General features: G+C 37.5%; 1 protein-coding gene across 1 annotated transcript in view; it reads right to left on the bottom strand.

Annotated features, from left to right (window-relative positions):
• MSH2 (mutS homolog 2) overlaps nt 1-21,439 on the bottom strand; it is a 90,268-nt gene that overhangs the window by 53,905 nt on the left and 14,924 nt on the right. Inside the window, exons 3-7 of the mRNA XM_055540026.1 lie at nt 19,297-19,575; nt 18,288-18,434; nt 13,706-13,855; nt 12,956-13,089; nt 2,306-2,505 (exon numbers count right to left, since the gene is read on the bottom strand). Of these exons, the coding sequence (XP_055396001.1) occupies nt 2,306-2,505; nt 12,956-13,089; nt 13,706-13,855; nt 18,288-18,434; nt 19,297-19,575 (910 nt within the window). The remainder of the gene's footprint in view (nt 1-2,305; nt 2,506-12,955; nt 13,090-13,705; nt 13,856-18,287; nt 18,435-19,296; nt 19,576-21,439) is intronic.

The raw sequence follows: 21,439 nt of genomic DNA, 5'->3' as shown, positions 1-21,439 counted from the left end.
AGAAAAATGCAAATCAAAACCACAATGAGACATCACCTCACACCTGTCAGAATGGCTATCATCAAAAAGACCACAAATAAGAAATTGTTGGTGAGGCTGTAGAGAAAAGGGAATCCTTGTATTGTGGGAATGTAAACTGGTATAGCCACTGTGAAAAATACTATGATCAGAGAACTAAACCCACATGCCACTGAGCATCAAAAGATCCTCTTGACACAGCAAAGATCCCGTACGCTGCAACCAAGACCTGATGCAGCCAAATAAACATATTTAACAACAACAAAACAGAAGTCAGAGAAAGCCAACTACTGTATGTTATTACTCATATGTAGAATCCAAAAAATAGAACGAATATAACAAAAAAGAAACAGACTCAGATACAGAGAACACTGTTCTCTACATGCTGTTGTTCAGTCGCTCAACCAGCAGGGAGAATGAGGAGAGGCAATTGAAGGATAGGAAATTAAGAGGCACAAACTACAATAGGTAAAATAAGTAAGCTATAAGGATAATCTGTACAGCAGAGGAATATAGCCAATATTCTACAATAAACTTAAATGGAGTATAGTCTATAAAAATATTGAATCACTATGCTGTACATCTGAAACTAACACAATATTGTAAATCAACTATACTTCAATTAAAATAAACTCCAGACAGGTCAGTTAGTCTCTCAGTGACTAGGATACGCCTAAATTCTCCAACATTCCATATTATAGAAAGAGAAAAGCGTAGCTCTTAGCCATCACAAAACTTGGAACCGTCTTCCTCCTCTAATACTTTCTATGCTGGGTGATTTCAAATATTTTAACTGGACATCAGTTAACAAACTGACAATATGAAGCATTAAATTTTCATAATGTTATGATCTCATAACCGACTTGTTGAAAACCCTCAAGTACATTTTATTGTTGTTGTTCAGTTGCATTAAGCTACACATATGCAGGAAGGTTGTTAAAGAGTGCCACTTTCAAGTCAAATTTCTAACTTCTGTGCACATACCAAGGAATGAGAAAGAGTCCCCAAATAATGTGCAAATCAGTATTTCTTACATTTTTTTGAGGGGGGGGCTACATATGCTTTTGAATATCTGATGAAAATTACAGATACTCCCTCCCCCTCAAAATACATATACATAAAGTTTTGCATGAAATATCAGGATACTTTCAAGAATGCATTCAAGAATCCCAGCTTTAAAGTTTCAGGTACTGAGTGAAAAGAGGGTCAAAAATAGAACTGGGTTCAGGGGTGGTTACACTTAAGGGGAAGGCAAAAAAATAGAAGGATTCAGCAATTTCAGTTCTAGGTATATATTTAAAGAAAACTAAATCATTATATTTAAGAAATATCTGCACTCCCGCGTGCACTGCAGCATTATTTACAGCAGCCAAGACATGGCCACTCTAGTACTCTTGCCTGGAAAGTCCCATGGACGGAGAAGCCTGCAGTCCATGGGGTCATGAAGAGTCGGACACGACTGAGCGACTTCACTTTCACTTTTCACTTTCATGCATTGGAGAAGGAAATGGCAACCCACTCCAGTGTTCTTGCCTGGAGAATCCCAGGGACAGGGGAGCCTGATGGGCTGCCGTCTATGGGGTCGCACAGAGTCAGACACGACTGAAGCGACTTAGCAGCAGCAGCAGCAGTCCAAGGAGATTCAAGGTGATTCATTCAGCTTAGTAGCATTGTGATTGATGATTTGTACCTGGTCTTAGTGAGGCCCCAAGAGGGCTCTGCTGTGGAATCAGAACAGGAAACCTTCCACAAGACCAGCAAAATATTAAAAAGTCCAACAAAACTGTTTAAAGCTCCCTGGTTCCAGGGTGTTCTCCTTACATTAGTGGTCCCTGATCTGAGAAGGTGCACCTCATCAAGGACCTTTCCATAGGTACCAGAACCTAAGCTCCCTGGCCCCACTGCTCTGACAGCTTCTGGCTCTGACACATTATCCTTACTCTAGTGTGGCTGCCAGACTGCATCCTTTCCCTGTAAGAAACCAAACATTCATAAGCACTGTTATTTTTGGTCTTGTTAATCATCTTCATCAATCAAATCCTGATTAGCCACCCCTGTTAGTGTAAGAGACCTATTAATAAACCTCGCAATCCTAATATTCATTTCTAAAAAACAAAAATTCTAAACTGTCTCACAACTTCTGGCTTCTGCAATGTAGCCAGAGGGCAATACCAACCTATTATTAGGAAAACTTAAAGAGGAGTTACCAGAACCAACTTTAAAAAGGACAGCACATTTGCTAAGTATATCTGGAGTGAAGGAAAACAAAAACAAAATAATTTTTTACCTTCATATTTTTCCAAAGCCTGAATAACATTAGGGAGTTGATTTATACCCTGATAGAGTCGGTAACAATCTTGTAAATTTGCCGCTTGTCTTTGAAATTTCTTGGCAAGTCGGTTAAGATCTGGAAATCGACGAAGTAAATCTTCTTGTAAATTCTGCCTCAATTCTGCATCTTCTACAAACGCTTCTACCAAATTTAATCTAAAATAAATATTATAATTAATCTTTTAATATTTTGGTTTAGTTGTATATTACTTAATCTTTAACATTTTATTTAATTCTAATAAATTACATTTGAATTCATCTTTAATATTTTAATCTTAAGGATTAATCTTTAATATGAAATTAAAATTTGTCAACTAGGTGTGTGTCTCAACTCAAAAACTCTATGCAAGAAGTCTGAATTTATTTTGAAATGTTAGCTTTTTGTAGACGATGGAAAAGTTCCATGACACTGTGATATAAGCAGTATCTAATCAGTTAATATCCAAATCTCATTATTGGGACTCCATTGATATTGACACATTACTGCACATGTAAACAATGATCTTTAATGAAACACAATTACAATTCAAGAATGCTGCCAATTTATCAGAAAATCTTATAAATTCAAAATGCAGTCTAAAGTTACCATATGACAGTACAAAGCCAAGATTTTCTAATTAAAAACTGAACTAAGTTTACTGCTTCCCAAAATCAATAAATTAAATCTTAGTTTCCAGAACTATAAAACATGCAGCTAATATTGCTTTTATAATTAATTGGAGTTTGTGGCTTTCCATTTTTTTCCCTGTAATCCACAGCCAGAAATATACTTTTACACCATGACCCAGAACACCCATGCACAGATGCTGTAGTGGGCAAAACACGCTACCTCAAAACATGCCATGCTAGTGTCTGTAAGGACTACTTTGGTCCGTAAGGACTATTTTAAGTTAAGAACAACTGAGAAGAAGCAAAAACAAAGAAGCTCTTTGCCTGTTCTTATATGCCCAAAAGCAGGACATGGATTTACACAGGTGCCCCTCCCTGACACTTCTTCTTTCCCAGGAAGGACAACAATTAAACTCAAATTTAGACCCTTGTCACCGTGGCGATGGCACCAGAGGAACCTACATAACCCTACCAACTATCTTTTATTGACCATTAGCTTCCCATACATTTACCTTCCCAGTTTGTAGCCCTAGAAACTCAAAGTCCTTTTCCTTTGTCTTGTCACTTCTTTGAAAATTTATTGTTCCTTTGCTAAGGTGCTATATAAGCCCAAGTTCTAGCTAACCCTAGAGTTACTCATCCTTGAGTGCTCCCAAGTGTAAGCATAAACTTCTGTTTGTTTTCTTATTAATCTGTCTTTTGTCAGTCTAATTCATAAGGTCACAGCCGAAGAATTAGGAGAGTAGGAAATTAGGAAAGAGAATAATTATTTAGGAAGAATTAGGAAAAAGGAATCTTCCTCCCTGACAACATATAATTAAAATAGGTTTCACAAGACAAAACCTACTCTTACTAGATGTGGTGCACTCTTTTATTTTGTATTTAACTTTTCAAAAATGCTGTTTATCACCTGCTACACTAATTTCACAACCTACCAGTGGGTCACAATATACAGTCTGAAAAACTATATTGTAGATAGTATTGAAGTATTAATAACAGCTAAAAGGTAAACTTCAAAAGGTAGGCCGTGGGCACAGCCAATGATCCTAGGTTTAGAACATTATCAGATGAATAACCATTTTCCTTTAATCCTCAAATTACACACAAACAGGAAAAGGAATCAAATGAGTTTTCTAAATTTCTTTTTTCTGATCTCTCCATCAACATTTACAATTTCTGCATCATCATGTTCATCTACCATGTCATATAAAGGAAAAAATACACTGCTTCTGGAGTAGCCATATAATGACAACAGATATTAAAGCAAGACTTCACAACCTTGGTGATGTTGACATTTAAGCTGGATAACCCCTCTGTACTCGATGGACGTGGGTTTGAGTGAACTCCAGGAGTTGGTGATGGACAGGGAGGCCTGGCATGCTGCTATTCATGGGGTCGCAAAGAGTCGGACACAACTGAGCGACTGAACTGAACTGAACTGAACCCCTCTGTTGTGAGGTGTTGTTATTCTGTGCAGTTTAACAGCATCCCTGAATTTTACCCACTACCCTCTTCCCAGATTAGCAATTCAAAGACGTCTCCAGACACTGCTAAATGTCCCAGAGGAGGCAGGGCGGGGGAGGGGGATAGCCCCTAGCTAAGAGTCACAGGATTAAAAGATCTTGAAGTAAAAAAATAAAAAATCAGCTTTTAAAAGATGAAAATAAAGAGAAAAACAACAAACTCTATAGAATGTCAAGATAGTTGCGAGGGAGTTGGTAGTAGATATATTCACTGTAGCAAATGCCAAATTAGTGGGAACATGATTGCTACCAAACTTGTATTGTGAACAAGTCACAGCCTGTATGTACAAAAAGAATAATTCGGGCACTTACTGCTCCAGAAAAGATTTCTCTGGCTTGTTTATACTCTAGATTTTAACAAATAAAACTGAGTTAAGGGATGCAACCAGATCACACAGCCCAATAAGGCAAACTTGGGCCTTCGCAGCTAGTTCTCTGGCTCTAGCTGGGCTTCTCTGAGTTTGGTCCAAGATCACACACATCAAAATCACTTGGAGGTGGGCCCAAGGTGGGACTCACCTGTGACACTGCAATGAATGAGTTTCTCGGGTGGTTCTTCTGCAGGCAACTGTTTGAAAAAAAGTCTGAGTCCTAAAAGTCACAAGAAATTTCTGAGTTGTCATGATAAAGCAGGAAGAGAAGTTTAAGGGGGTCAGGAAAAGGATGAAAGTAACCTGATGCTGGATGACCTACCCCATGTTTCTTTTTTTCTTCTCTTTCTAAACCTCGTGTATCCTTAGGCTACTCTCCGTAAATGGTAAGAATACTCTTGGAGAGAAGATATTTCCTTTCTTTTTTTTTATTTAACTTTTTTTGCCACACCACACAGCATGTGGGATCTTACTTCCCCAACCAGGGGTCCCCAGTCCACACCCCCTGAAGTGGAAGCATGGAGTTTTAACCCCTAGATTACCACGGAAGTCCTATATAGAGAAGATATTTCTGATCAAGACTCTCCCTTTGATTCTTTCCTGTTCTATGAAATATCTTATCACTGTTTCCTCTAAACCTGATCACAGAATCTTCAGTAACCAACACTGCTCAAGAGCATAAAACCCCATAGACTAGAGAGCCCAGAAATAAACCCACACACCTGCGGTCAATTAATCTTCAACAAAGAAGCAAGAATATACAATGGGAAAAAGAAAGTCTCCTAAGCAAGTGGTGCTGGGCAAGTTGGACAGCTGCATGTAAATCAATGAAATTAGAACACACTGTCACACCACACACAAAAATAAACTCAAAATAGCTTAAAGACTCAAATATATGACATGAACCATTAAACTCCTACAGGAGACTGTAAGCAATAACATTCTCTGACATAAATCCTACCAATGTTTTCTTAGGTCAGTCTCCCAAGGCAGCAAAAATAAAAATTAACAAATGGGACCTAATCAATCCTATAAACTTTTGTGTGGCAAAGGAAACCATAAACAAAATGAAAAGACAACCACAGACTGGGTGAAAACTTTGCAAACACTGTGACCAAGTGCTTAATTTTCAAGATTTACAAACAGCTCATATAGAATTAAATAACAAAAAACCAAACAACCCAATCGAAAAATGAGCAGAAGACCTAAGTGGACATTTCTCCAAAGAAGACATATAGACAGATGTCCAACAGGGATATGAAAAGATGCTCAACATCACCAATTATTAGAGAAATGCAAATCAAAACTACAGTGAGGTACTACCTCACACACTGGTCAGAATGTCCATCACTAAAAAGTCTACAAACAAATGCTGGAGAGAAAAGGGAACCCTTCTACACCGTTGGTGGGGATACAAGTTGGTACAGCCACTTGGAAAACAGTATGGAGGTTCCCCAGAAAACAAAAAATAGAATTACCATATGATTCAGCAATCCCATTCCTGGGCATATACCCAGACAGAACTAAATAATTCAAAAAGACCCACGCACCCTTGTGTTCACAGCAGCACTATTCTCAATAGCCAAGACATGGACCTAAAGGTCCATCCACAGATGAATGGATAAAGATGTGGTGTGTACATACGTGTACACACACACACACACACACACACACACACACACACACAATGGAATACTACTCAGGCATTAAAAAAGAACAAAATAATGCCATTTGCAGCAACATGGATGCAACTAGAAATTAACATACTAAGTCAGTCAGAAAGAGAAAGACAAATACCATATGATATCACTTATATGTAGAGTCTAAAATATTACACAAACAAACCTATCTACCAAACATAAACAGACTCACGGACATAGAGAACTGACTTGTGGTGGCCAAGGGGAAGAGGTGTTAGCAGATGTAAGCTACTACATATAAAACAAGGTCCTATTGTATAGCAAAGGGAACTGTATTCACTGTCTGATAATAAACCATCATGGAAAAGAATATAAAGAAATATAAAACTGAATCACCTTGCTGTACAGTAGAAATGAACACATCATAAATCAACTGTACTGCAATTAAAAAAAAAAAAAGGAGCATAAAGTTCCAGTAAGAGCATTAAGAAGTAAAACAGCAAGAGAATGAAAAAGCTTCTAAAACACATAGCACAAGGCAAGATACACAGTCCCCTCAGTCTTTGGTCTGGGTCTCATTAAAAGTCTAATAAATTGCTAGTTTCACAAGTCTATTCAATAAGCCATTTCAGAAATAATTATAGTATTAGTTTATGTTCTGGCTAACAGGTTTTTTTTTAAAAAGACTGCTCTACTGTTTCCATGACAATGCCATTTTCAAATCACAATTTCAGAAGTACCGAAGTTCCTGTTGGCAAAACAAGGTATACTTGTCAATCCTACTCAAAATTACTTAGCTGTCACAATCTGATACATTAATTTTCAAACTGACTAGAATATAAGATCATTTTGGGGGTCAGTTCATCTCTAAAATTTCAAAAGAATTATAAAATTAGTCATGAAATTTTTGACATTTTAAATTCACCATTCTTTCCATTCTTTAAAACCACCATTTCTGATCTCACTGTAAGAATAATTGGCTGGAATTTCACAACAGTATATTTATATGGCTGAGAATAAATTTGGTACCTAAAGAACTACAAGATTTTGAGTCTCTTCTTTATCTGTTCTTCACATGGTTTAATACAGACAGCACCACTCATCTGACACATTAAATAGATAATCTGTGAGGTAGGGTTGAGAAAATTTAAAAAGAAAAAAAAAAAAAAAATGGCCAAACATACGAGAGGAATATGCTTTCAAAGAACATTGACTCTAGTGAAGAAGGACATGTCTGTTCTTACAGTTAGTGCTGAATAACAAAAGAGATGTAAAATGCAACAAAATGTGATATAAGAAAGCAGAGAACTCCCATTGGAGCTTGGGAACCACATTTTGATCTCCACTATCTCCCAGAGTTTGCTCAAATTCATGTCCATTGAGGTAGTGAAGCTGTCTTATCTCATCCTCTGCCGCCCCCTTCTCCTTTTGCCTTAAATCTTTCACAGCATCAGGGTCTTTTCCAATATTCTGAACAGTCAGGATTTAAAGAGATAGGATTTTGAGGAAAATACCTGGGAAGGAATGGTGGAGCAGCAACAGCAGAGACTTGGTGGGAGAAGAATACAGGACGCAATAGAAGAAAACTGAAGGAGAGAATAGGAAAAAAAAAAACTAACCAGAAGCAAAATGAAAATGTTGCCTTTGGAAAGGAAAGAGTACTATTTCCTCTTGTGAGACAGAACCAGGGACTAGAAAACTGAAAATATAGATACATTTTGAGACTGTAAGAATCAGGGAGGAGATCATCTGTGTAAGTGTAGGAGAATACATAATGCTGCACTGGTCACTGTAATAAGTCATGTAACAAAAGTAACACCAGGTAGCAGTGAAGCTAGATAGCTTGAAAAGTACAGTGGATTCAATCTGCATTGTGTGACCTCTCCAGCAACTTTTAATAGAGAAAAAGAGGCCAGTTTGACAACAGGCCAATGGCAAGAAATTCTATGTCCCCCATGAAAGCACTGGAAAAAGGGTTGCCTTTGTGGTACAGACTGGATAGGAAGGCAAATAAAATTCAAAGGGACTAGCAGATCAGTCCAGAAACCAGAATAAGGGGTTTCACTAAACCTGATCTGGAAGCAGAGAAAACACTGGTGGAAAGGCAGTGGAGCGACAGCCCTCCTGTTTGTCCTGAGGCCAGAGCAAAGCTCTGCTGCTTCAAAGAAACTGCACTCACTGTATGACCTCCAGACCTCTGTTTCCCCAGAACACTCACTACTAACTAAAGACATCCTTGCACAAAAGGATACTTAACATAACCTGGAAAGAAATGTAGGTCTAAGTCTGAATACAACCCCGGAAGTACACTGCCTCAAGAAGCAAGATATGCTATCATATAAGCACCACCACTATTTCTACATTTACAGGAACTACTTTTACTTGGAGACATATTTCAAATAAAACTGCTATTAAATGTCATATAAAAATATTTTTAAACTAGAAGGCAACAAGAATACCATATTCAACATGTGCAAATGGTATCATCAGCAACTTCATGAGTGAACTATATCATATGCTAACATATATTCAATGTTCTTTAAAGAAGTTTAACAACAACAAAAAAGGATAACTCATTAAGGCTTCACATAAATCTATGGAAAGGCAAAAAGCAAAAAAAGTCCTAAAAAATTAAAACTAATGGTAACAGTCCTAGTGCCACGTGAAAATTCGAGGACTCTTAATAGTAATACGGACAGTATTCTTGCTATACTTCCTAATTTGACTGTTAGGAAGAAATACCCAGAAACTCACTTCTTAAAGGTAGTAACATATCAATTCTCACTGGAGATTAAAGTACTTAAGCCATTAGCTAGCTATAAAGTATTGCCAGTGCAAATAGGTTCTAATGAATGGAAAAATGAGCATTACCACACATAAAGCGATTCCACAGGTTTAACTTAAAAGCCAAAATAGTACATTTCATTTCTGATGTTAAAATTCAACTTGGATCAAATTAAACACAATTGATAGAAGCAAGAAATACAGTACAGCGATGAAAGGCCTGGGCTCTGGAGTCAGGCCAGACAGGAGCCAGTCTCCACCACCTCTCAGCTAATGAACGTGAGATACTTAGCAAAGTGCCAGGCAACCAGTCTTCTCTTCCTCCTAAGAGCCTGACAATGACTTAAAAGCAATCCTATTTTCATTGTTATTTCTGAAACTATCACTGGGCTATAGCTCTGGAATAGATGTATCCATCAAACTCAAAGATCTAGTCACAACTATTCCTCTGTCTGCTCTAGTAAAAATAGAAAACAGAGAAATCTTTGCTTTCCTTAACAGAATTCCCTGCACAACCACACACTTTAACTCCGCACTTAGTTTTAAAAGGGTGGAGTGGAGATTTCCACCACCTCTCTGCTAGAAAAAATCACTGCAAAACAGTGACAGTAAGAACAAAAGCTTGATTTGATATGCAGCTCTGAAGAAAAATCCATCTTAATCTTAAATGCTTACAGAGGGAGACAATGAGAACCCCAGCAAGGCATAAACTAGAAGCATGAGGTATCACAGCAGGTGGAACTGAGAAAGGCTATTTAAAAAAAAGGAGACTGTCCCAACAGAAGTCTGCCTTAAGGAGTATAACTTTGTCTTCCTGCTCTGTAGAATTTCAGCATTGGGCCTTGAAAACCACAGACCTTCCTAACTGCTGGTTAAAAAAAAAAAAATCTCCCCAAGATAAAAAGGAGAAAATATTTCCTTATCCTACAGGTGCAGAAAAGCAAATCATGATCTGACTCAGAAAGCCATTCTTGCAAATCGTTTTCCTAATTAGTCAGTCTTATAAGGGCATCAGATTTTGGAAATTATTGCTATGTCCTATGAAAATAACCCTGGGATTTCTTTGGAAGGAATGATGCTAAAGCTGAAACTCCAGTACTTTGGCCACCTCATGCAAAGAGTTGACTCATTGGAAAAGACTCTGATGCTGGGAGGGATTGGGGGCAGGAGGAGAAGGGGACGACAGAGGATGAGATGGCTGGATGGCATCACCGACTCGATGGACGTGAGTCTCAGTGAACTCTGGGAGTTGGTGATGGACAGGGAGGCCTGGCGTGCTGCGATTCACGGGGTTGCAAAGAGTCGGACACGACTGAGCGACTGATCTGATCTGATGAAAATAACCTTTATTTATAGTCAAAAAATTAATTTTGGTATCTTGCCTTCTAAATAACTTGTTACTCTGGTAACAGTAAGTGATGTCTCAGGTTTTTGAAGGGTCCAAAAACAAGCACGCCTAGCTGTTAAACCAGAAGAGGACCACTGACATGTGCTCTGTCCCTACAAGCCCAAAGTTAAAATGCAACCAATGACCTAGAACATGGGAATTAAACTACCTATCATTTCAGAAACAACAAAAAGATGAGGGAGAATGGATATAAACTTCTACTTGTGCAGGCACAGACTTTCCATGGAAGGATACTCAAGAACCTGATTAAGACCAGTTGCTCCCAGGGCAAGTGTTGGCAATTCACACAGAGTACAATAAGAAATGTGTCCCTGCTGCTGTGCAGAGGCCCTGAGGAAGGGAGTCCTGGGAAACCGGGAGATAAGTGCAAGAAACTCAGCACTGTATATCCTTCTGTTCCGTTTGACATTTGACTTATGTAAATGCAGTCAGTCACAAATAATTAAAATAAAAACCTGTAAACTGCTTTAATTACTTGCAAATATCCAATCCTTCCTATTTCTTATTTTGTTACTAAATCCCACTCTTCTTCTCCAGCAAGCCTGGCTTCAGGAAGTTACCTTAGCATTTCAACTTCCCTGTTTTCAATGATATATCAACATACCCACAATTTGCTGACTTCATGAGTTGTTTTTATTGTAACACCCTTTAGAATCCACAGGATCAATGCTTAGCTTGGTAATTATCTGCAGGGTGTCTTATGATACTGATTTATGTTTGCCTGGCATATATATAGTCCCAAATAGTCAAGGGATCATCACGCTTTTTGTATACCATCAGAATCAGTAGGTAGTCAACAAATTCTTGAACAATTTGACAATATCAAATCCATAAAATTATTGACTCTCTTTTGCCTATTCTGACAATATATCTTAATTTACCAAACTGAAAATGTTAGGTATACAATAAGGTCATTGAAATAACCTAATTATTGAAAAAGGTAAAATATATCCAGTCAATAAAATATTATTGGGTATTATTGAACCTCTGGATGGCAGTTTCTTCCCTTTTAAAATGACAGTGATAACACACCTCCTTCTTAGCGCTGCTATGAGGATTAGATGATTTAATGTATTTAAAGTACTTTGAACAAGGTCTGGCATAAAGGAAGCACTTACTCTTTATTCTAGAAAAAATTTAAGGCAGCATAAACATAGGCTGCCTTAAATTTATAAAAAATGCTGAATATGAACATAAATTCATAAATATGAATTTATAAATTCATATTTATAAATTCATAAATATGAATTTATAAAAAATGCTGAATATGAACATAAAACAGCAACACTAAAAACTGCTTATGTTAAAAGCAGAAGTAGAAAAAACTAGGACACAAAACTATATTAGGATCACAACTGTGTTTTTAAAAACTATCAAACATTAAGAGTAAATTATAGAAAACTATTTTACTTATATGCAGTTCAAAAACAGGTACAACTAATTAATCTATGAGGCTAGAAAGACACTTATTACCCTTGAAGTGAGGAGAGGCAGTAACTGTAAGGATAACTGAGAAGGGTTTTGGGGATGCTAGTTATGTTGTTTCCTGACTTTTGTGTTGTTACCAAGGTATTCACTTTCTGAAAACCCATCAAACTGCACCTTTAGGATTTGCGCTTTTATGTGTATTACACTTATTTAAGTGTTAAAACTTATATCTAAAACAAAAGATAAAAATAAAGCATACTCCAATGCTACTCACATTATATGCAACAGCATTATATGGTTTTTTATTTCCTCAATTTTAAAGATTTTCTGAAATATGTTTAGGCTGCCTTAAATTTTTTCTAGAATAAAGAGTAAGTGCTTCCTTTGTGCTAGACCTTGTTCAAAGTACTTTAAATACATTAAATCAGCTAATCCTCATAGAGGCCTAAGAAGGAGGTATGTTAATCACTGTCATTTTAAAAGGGAAGAAACTGCCATCCAGAGGTTCAATAATACCCAATGTAACACAGCATCTAGGTGGAAGAGCTCAATATGAACCAAGGTAAACTAGCTCCAAAGCTCAAATGCTCTGGACATTATACCTACACCACCTCTCTAATAGAAGTTTACCTTGTTATAGTGAAGGGTAAAAAAACATTATGAAGAAAATAAGTTAATCAATCTAAATCACCACTACTCTACTACTTTATTAACTTTCTATGCAGTTATATGCTAAAATATAGGTGTAAAAATTGCATGTTGTAATAAGTGGTATAAGCATATGGAGTGACTGGAAGTTACTTAGAGTTTACAAAAGTGTACACTTTTTTTTTTTAAATATACCTCTCTTCTATTCTGTTCTTGTCCATAAGAGGCTGCTTAATCCACTGGTTAACCAGTCTTTGTCCTTGAGGGGTTTTGCATTTATTGAGCAATGCAGCCAGAGACTGAGAGCCAGAAGTATCTTCAACAGAACCCTAGTAAACAAAAATAAAATAGGAAAGTGGTAGGCTCATTAGTGACCTTACTATGCCATGAAAAAGGATTACTTAATTTTGGAATAAGAACACTTAACACTGGGTACTCCCGGGTAGTCCAGTGATTACAAGTCTAAGCTCTCAGTGCCAAAGGCCTGGGTTCAATCCTTGCTTGGGGAATTAAAATCCCACAAGCCTCATGGGGAAGAAAAAAAAAAACCCCTTCACTCCCCAAACTTGTGACAACACCACAAAACTTAACATTCTTCAAATATTAAACTGAAATGTACACAGAAGCTCCTTATCTGAAAATCAGACTTTTAATGTATTAATCTGATTTTTTGCTGTATATGTTTCTCCAAAACAATACTTTATAATTACTGCAATTTTAGACATAAAACTTCTTAAAATATAATTTTTAAAAACTGCTGTTAATACACAATTTACTCATAAAGTCAGGACAAATTATATTTATATACTTTGCAATTAGAAAAATACAGTAATTCAAATCTATTTAAGTATAATATTTCAAAATATTTAAGCTCCTTATTAAAAGTCTTATATTCTATATATAAAAGCAAATATTTTTAACTGGAAATATTTATTTTTTTTTTACCTGGAAAAGGTTAAGGGCTCTCACTGCTGCAATATCCAATTTCATGTACTGGCTGAAGTCAAAAGTAGTCAGTTCAAACTGTCCAAAGTTTGAGTCATCTGATAAGAGCTCTAAAAATTTGATTACTGCAGACAAGGAAGAAACTGCAACCTAAGATTAAGAATTTAAAACAAAAGATGGCTATCACTAGAGTTCTAGAGATTAAAAAAAAAAAAATGGTAATATGAAAATAAATTTCAAACATTATCATTTTTCCTGGTATTTTTTTCCCAATTCAAACCAAGAAAATCAGACAAAGTTTAAATAAACCTTTTTAAGGCTAGAAAATGATTTTTAGGAAGTGAAAACTTACTGTAATAGCAACACTATTTATAATAGCCAAAAGAAGAAATTATGCTATTGTCCACCAAGAGTAAAAAGGGTAAAGCTGGCATGTTCACACTGTGGAATACTACATACAACAATAGATATAAGCACAAACAATCCACTACAACACGTCACAGTGCAGATTATCTCACAAACATGATGCTGAATAAGGAAAATCACAAGAGCACGATCTTTATGAGTCCATTTATATAAACTACAAAAATAGACCAAACTAATTCATACTGTCAGAGGTACTAAAGAAGGTTAACAAGCGGAAGAAAACATAAAGAGAGTCTTATGATCCCGGTACTATTCTGTTTCATGGGTGCTGGTTATGTGGGTATTTATAATTCATAAAAATTTAGTTATACACTTATGATACATATACTTCCTTGTATATATATTTAAATAAGAAATAACTGTCTATATTACTACTATAACATAACATAAAGAAGCTAAGGACATTAAACTGATAGCCCGATGAAAATTCTACTTATATTTGGTACCAAATTCATTGTGAAGGTGCATATGTTTCCTAATTGATAACACAGTCATCTATCTGCCTCTGCCAAATACATAAGAATCTCCTGTTATGTCACCGTCAGGGACAAATGGTAACAATTTTTAGTAGCCATAAGACGCTTGTATGCATGGTCAGTTGCTTAGTCATGTCTGACTCTTTGCAACCCCACAGACTGTAGCCCACCAGGCTCCTTTGGCCATGGGATTATCCTGGCAAGAATACTGCAGTGGGTTGCCCTTTCCTCCTCCAGGGGCTCTTCCCACCCAGGGATCAAACCTGAGTTCTCCTGCATTAGCAAATGGATTCTTTACCACTGAGCCACCTGGGAAGCCCTCAGTAGCGTCTTCCAACTTTCAACACTACAGTAATTTTCTCTAATACAGCTTTTCCTTGACTTACGAGGTTACATGCCAATAAGCCTTTCATAAGTAGAAAATGCATTTAGTATCGTTAACCTACTGAACATCATAGCTTAGCCTCATCTGCCTTAAATGTGCTCAGAACACATTAGCCTATAGTTGGGCAAAATCATCTAATACAAAGCCTACTTTATAATATAGTTTAATAACTCAAAATTTATAGAACACTGTACTGAAAGCAAAAAATAGAATGGTTCTATGGGTACGGGTTCGTGACATTGTACAGGAGACAGGGATCAAGACCATCCCCATGGAAAAGAAATGCAAAAAAGCAAAATGGCTATCTGGGGAGGCCTTACAAATAGCTGTGAAAAGAAGAGAAGCGAAAAGCAAAGGAGAAAAGGAAAGATATACACATCTGAATGCAGAGTTCCAAAGAATAGCAAGAAGAGATAAGAAAGCCTTCCTCAGAGATCAATGCAAAGAAATAGAGGAAAACAACAGAATGGGAAAGACTAGAGATCTCTTCAAGAAAATCAGAGATACCAAAGGAACATTTCATGCAAAGATGGGCTCGATAAAGGACAGAAGTGGTATGGACCTAACAGAAGCAGAAGATATTAAGAAGAGATGGCAAGAATACACAGAAGAACTGTACAAAAAATTCTTCACGACCAAGATAATCACGATGGTGTGATCACTGACCTAGAGCCAGACATCCTGGAATGTGAAATCAAGTGGGCCTTAGAAAGCATCACCATGAACAAAGCTAGTGGAGGTGATAGAATTCCAGTTGAGCTATTTCAAATCCTGAAATATGATGCTGTGAAAGTGCTGCACTCCATATGCCAGCAAACTTGGAAAACTCAGCAGTGGCCACAGGGCTGGAAAAGGTCAGTTTTCATTCCAATCCCAAAGAAAGGCAATGCCAAAGAATGCTCAAACTACCACACAATTGCACTCATCTCACACGCTAGTAAAGTAATGCTCAAAATTCTCCAAGCCAGGCTTCAGCAATATGTGAACCGTGAACTTCCTGATGTTCAAGCTGGTTTTAGAAAAGGCAGAGGAACTAGAGATCAAATTGCCAACATCCGCTGGATCATCGAAAAAGCAAGAGAGTTCCAGAAAAGCATCTATTTCTGCTTTATTGATTATGCCAAAGCCTTTGACTGTGTGGATCACTATAAACTGTGGAAAATTCTGAAAGAGATGGGAATACCAGACCACCTGACCTGCCTCTTGAGAAATCTGTATGCAGGTCAGGAAGCAACAGTTAGAAATGGACATGGAACAACAGACTGGTTCCAAATAGGAAAAGGAGTTCGTCAAGGCTGTATATTGTCACCCTGCTTATCTAACTTATATGCAGAGTACATCATGAGAAACGCTGGGCTGGAAGAAACACAAGCTGGAATCAAGATTGCCGGGAGAAATATCAATAACAGATATGCAGATGACACCACCCTTATGGCAGAAAGTGAAGAGGAACTCAAAAGCCTCTTGAGGAAAGTGAAAGTGGAGAGTGAAAAAGTTGGCTTAAAGCTCAACATTCAGAAAATAAAGATCATGGCATCCGGTCCCATCACTTCATGGGAAATAGATGGGGAAACAGTGGAAACAGTGTCAGACTTTATTTTTCTGGGCTCCAAAATCACTGCAGATGGTGACTGCAGCCGTGAAATTCAAAGACGCTTACTCCTTGGAAGGAAAGTTATGACCAACCTAGATAGCATATTCAAAAGCAGAGACATTACCTTTCCAACAAAGGTGCGTCTAGTCAAGGCTATGGTTTTTCCTGGGGTCATGTATGGATGTGAGAGTTGGACTGTGAAGAAGGCTGAGCCCCCAAGAATTGATGCTTTTGAACTGTGGTGTTGGAGAAGACTCTTGAGAGTCCCTTGGACTGCAAGGAGATCCAACCAGTCCATTCTGAAGGAGATCGGCCCTGGGATTTCTTTGGAAGGAATGATGCTAAAGCTGAAACTCCAATACTTTGGCCACCTCATGCGAAGAGCTGACTCATTGGAAAAGACTCTGATGCTGGGAGGGATTGGGGGCAGGAGGAGAAGGGGACGACAGAGGATGAGATGGCTGGATGGCATCACTGACTTGATGGACAGGAGTCTGAGTGAACTCCGGGAGCTGGCGATGGACAGGGAGGTCTGGCGTGCTGCGATTCATGGGGTCGCAAAGAGTCGGACACGACTGAGCGACTGATCTGATTTGATCTGATGGGTACAGCATGGTTGTAAGTATATCAGCTATTAAACCCTGTGATCCCACGGCTGACAGAGCTGTGGCTCGCTGCCCAGCAGCACAAGAAAGCCACACCAAATATCGCTAGTCCAGGAAAAGGCCAAAATTCAAAGTATAGTTTCTACTGAATAAATATCACTTTTGCAGCACTGTAAAGTTAAAAAAAAAATCGATAGTTGAACCATAAGTCAGGGAATGTCTGTACTGGGATTATTACTCATACACAATGGCTTTTCATTCTGTCACACAAAGAAAGTAAAACAGATAAACTTAGTTTATAAGGTTCAAACTATTATGTGATAAGTAATCACTGTAAAATCATGATATAATAATAGTCTCAGTTTATTCTGGTTTGAAGTCAATTTTGAAAATTATAAGCAGCTATAACTTGCTCTTATTTAAATATACAAATTTCTATTTTACTTGTCAGTGATCCACTGACATAACCATTTGAAATAACCATTCAAAAAAGTTTCTAATATTTTACATAAAAATATAACTCCCAAACCATACTTTCTTCAAAGATTTGAAAAATTGAAAATAAACTTCAACCGTTGTGTGCATGTTCATATCTAACACTGAACACAAGCAGTGCCAATTTTTGAGCCAAACTGTTTAAATGTAACATTTATTTTGCAATTATTATGCACTGTGTATATTTCCATCCTTATTACTTTCTAATCTCCGCAACAATCCTTTAAGACATAATGAAGCTGAAGTAATTTATTAAAAACCTCACAGATCCTATATTATAAAACTTGAATAGTACCAACTATCTCACCAACCTACCTACGTGACTGTCTCACCTACTTAGCTGACAGTAATCAGGCTCTTTCTGGTGAAAGCAGTAAAACAATAATCTCTTCCTCTCCCCAAGGATATATGTTGCGTAAATATAATGAAGTTATATTTAAGATTATGTTTGAATTTTTCTAGTCATTTTCACAAACTTCATCACAGATTAAAATAAGCTTAAAAATCAGCGATCCATTTTAGTCTTTGAAATACAGATGACAGAAGCAGCCTTCTAAAACATCACTATTTAGGGGTAAATTCACATTTGTAATCCACATACCTGGTTCTCCATTTCTGGCAACACAGCACTATTCATCTGTTCTCCCTTCTTGCCTTTCAACAACCGGTTGAGGTCCTGATAAATATCTTTTGTGGAAAAGTCAGCTCTTTTTCTTTCTGTGATCAAAATTCCTCCTCTCTGAATAACCTATTTTACAGGAAATATTTTAAATTACTAGGAGAACAGCAATACAGAAAGTTGTGCCACTGACAAATATAAAGTAACAACAGTTTAACAAACAGCTTATTAACCCACATTATATTGTTACACAACAATACATGAAGAAAATGTTGATAACATGTATTTTAAAAATCTATAAATAAAATTTTCGTGGAAATTCAAAATTAGGCTTACATGAAGCTTTCAAAAAATAGTCTCAGTAGTAAAAACTATCAACAGAATGATACTTGGGGAAAGTTGCCTAGATACTATTTATGCTAAAAATGCCCATCACAGATTTGCTAATTCTCAAGTAGTTCTTATCGTATTGGTGGCTCACAAGAAGAAAATAATTCTTAAAAATCTAAAATAATAAACCAGATACGTATACAAACAACAAAATCAGAACTTTGCTAAAATAGAAGAATCAGAAAAATAAAAGAGGCTAAAGTTCTACTCAAACTATTAAGAAATAAATAATCCTGAAGAACTGGATCTTATTTGTTACATCCATGCTAAATATGGGCATAGTTTTTTATTTTTAAAGGCCCTACATCACCTCTTCCCGACCCTGCATCCCTCAACTGTGAAAGCACTTCTTTTATTAACTGTGATCCCTTTAAGATGACATTCAGTTCAGAAGGAAAGAGAGGAAGCGGGGAGGGGGAAATTATCTGAGGGAGAACAAGTCTTAAGGAAGAGCTGGAAAGTCCTAATAAAGATACAAAGTTTCTGTCAAAATATATTGAAATGGTTCTGACTTTTAAATTTTTCTTAAATAAAACAGTATCATGTTACTTTAGAGGCATTCCCAGCCTTGGATTCTCTATCATAGACTCCATTCCCTTACCTGCCTCAGTTTTCCCATGTCTCCAGCAGTCTCCCCTCCTGGCATAACACACTCCTTTGGTCCAATCTGAATCAGGAGAGCCTCCAGATTGGAGAACTGATCATTATCGGGGAACTCACACAGTCCCAGCTTCCTCTGTGTGGAGTCAACATACCCAACTCCGACCTGTCTTTGACCATCGACTGTAGACATTTTAACACCCACAACACCAATGGAAGCAGACATATCGTTGTTACCAAAGAGAATATCTTCAAACTGAGAAAGATTACCTGGAGAGGCCTAAGCAAAAATAAAGAGAAATTTTAAGAAACTGTTCAATGTACTTTAATATTTCACTAGCTCCCCACTCCAGTACTCTTGCCTGGAAAATCCCATGGATGGAGGAGCCTGGTGGGCTGCAGTCCATGGGGTCGCTAAGAGTCGGACACGACTGAGCAACTTCACTTTCACTTTCATGCATTGGAGAAGGAAATGGCAACCCACTCCAGTGTTCTTACCTGGAGAATCCCAGAGACGGGGGAGCCTGGTGGGCTGCCGTCTATGGGGTCGCACAGAGCCGGACACAACTGAAGTGACTTAGCAGCAGCAGCAAACAAAAATTACCCAACCTAGATGAATTTTATTAACATTTTCTTACCAAACAAAAAAATACTTATAACCATGTACTCCAATTAATATTACCATACTTTCTATAAAGTATCCTCCCTAATTTTCCATAAGAACACTTGGGCAAATCTCAAAACAGCAGTATCAAAAGTGATTTTTAAAAAAAAAGTGCTTTTCAGTTTGAAATGTGGCAGCTAGGTTTACACTCACTCATTCATCAAGGAACCCAAAAGGATAACCCTCTCAATGGTATGCTTACATTTCTACAGTCTGCCAAACTACCTATTGGTTACACGTATTAGAATTTTCAGAGTAGTTATATCACATATCGCATTATTAGCTTAAATATTAACCTTGGATAGTCATGTCTCTATATCAATATATTTGTAAAACACATATTGTTCTAGATCAATGATTTCCAAATAAAGGGTCTTTGACCTATTTTCAATATTTCAAAAAGATGAGAAATCTCTTTAAGAATATACAAGGCAACTAAAGGGCTTTTTTCTTTGCTTTTGGCTCTACTTGTGTCAAGTCGGTGGGTTACAGCAGTTCAACATGATCAGAAGCTGACAGCTGCCTGTTAACATGAGGCATTTCTGGGGCAACTGACGGACCACAGTATGAAAACTGGCATAGTCAGAAATAGTACAAATGAGCAGTGACCGCCAAACTTAGGCAACCCATAGCCATCAATAGTTCTTGGATGTCTTTAGCATCATAACGGTATCTTTTCACAATACGGTTCTGAATATACTGTAACTCTGTATGAATCGATTAAAATCTGGATCAAAAATGAAATGGAGGGACTTCCCCCAGTAGTCCAGTGGTTAAGACTCTGAGCTTCCACCACAGAGGGCTTGGGTTCAGTCCCTAGCTAGGGATCCTGAATGTCTCACTGCTACTGCTGCTGCTAAGTCACTTCAGTCGTGTCCGACTCTGTGTGACCCCATAGACGGCAGCCCACCAGGCTCCCCCGTCCCTGGGATTCTCCAGGCAAGAACACTGGAGTGGGTTGCCATTTCCCTCTCCAATGCATGAAAGTGAAAAAATGAAAGTGAAGTCGCTCAGTCGTGTCCGACTCTTAGCGACCCCATGGACTGCAGCCCACCAGGCTCCTCCATCCATGGGATTTTCCAGGCAAGAGTACTGGAGTGGGGAATGTCTCACAGCTCAGCACAAAAAAAGAAAATGTTATGGAAAACTGTTATCTGATACTCAAATTAAAAAGCACTGATTTACGTTTAAAAGCACAATTGTAAACACCATATTTTCACATACATACTTCAGATTTACACACAGGTTATGAAGCATATCTTTAAAAAACCTTCAAAAGTGAACCAACAGCTAATAAAAATTGAGTTTCTGACAGTCCTTGAAAATGGTAAGACTGGTAATCCCTGAACTAGATGGTACTAAGGTCCCTTCCTGCTCTGAACATACTACCGAGAACACAGGGAAAAAAGTCATTCACAGGAACTTCCCTGATGATCCAGTGGTTAAGACTCCAAGCTTCCACTGCGGATGACACCGGTCT

The sequence above is a fragment of the Bubalus kerabau genome, chromosome 11, assembly GCF_029407905.1.
Source record: "Bubalus kerabau isolate K-KA32 ecotype Philippines breed swamp buffalo chromosome 11, PCC_UOA_SB_1v2, whole genome shotgun sequence".
NCBI lineage: Eukaryota > Metazoa > Chordata > Mammalia > Artiodactyla > Bovidae > Bubalus > Bubalus kerabau.
Note: the sequence above shows the minus strand (reverse complement) of the source record. Positions and strands in the feature narration are given on the sequence as shown.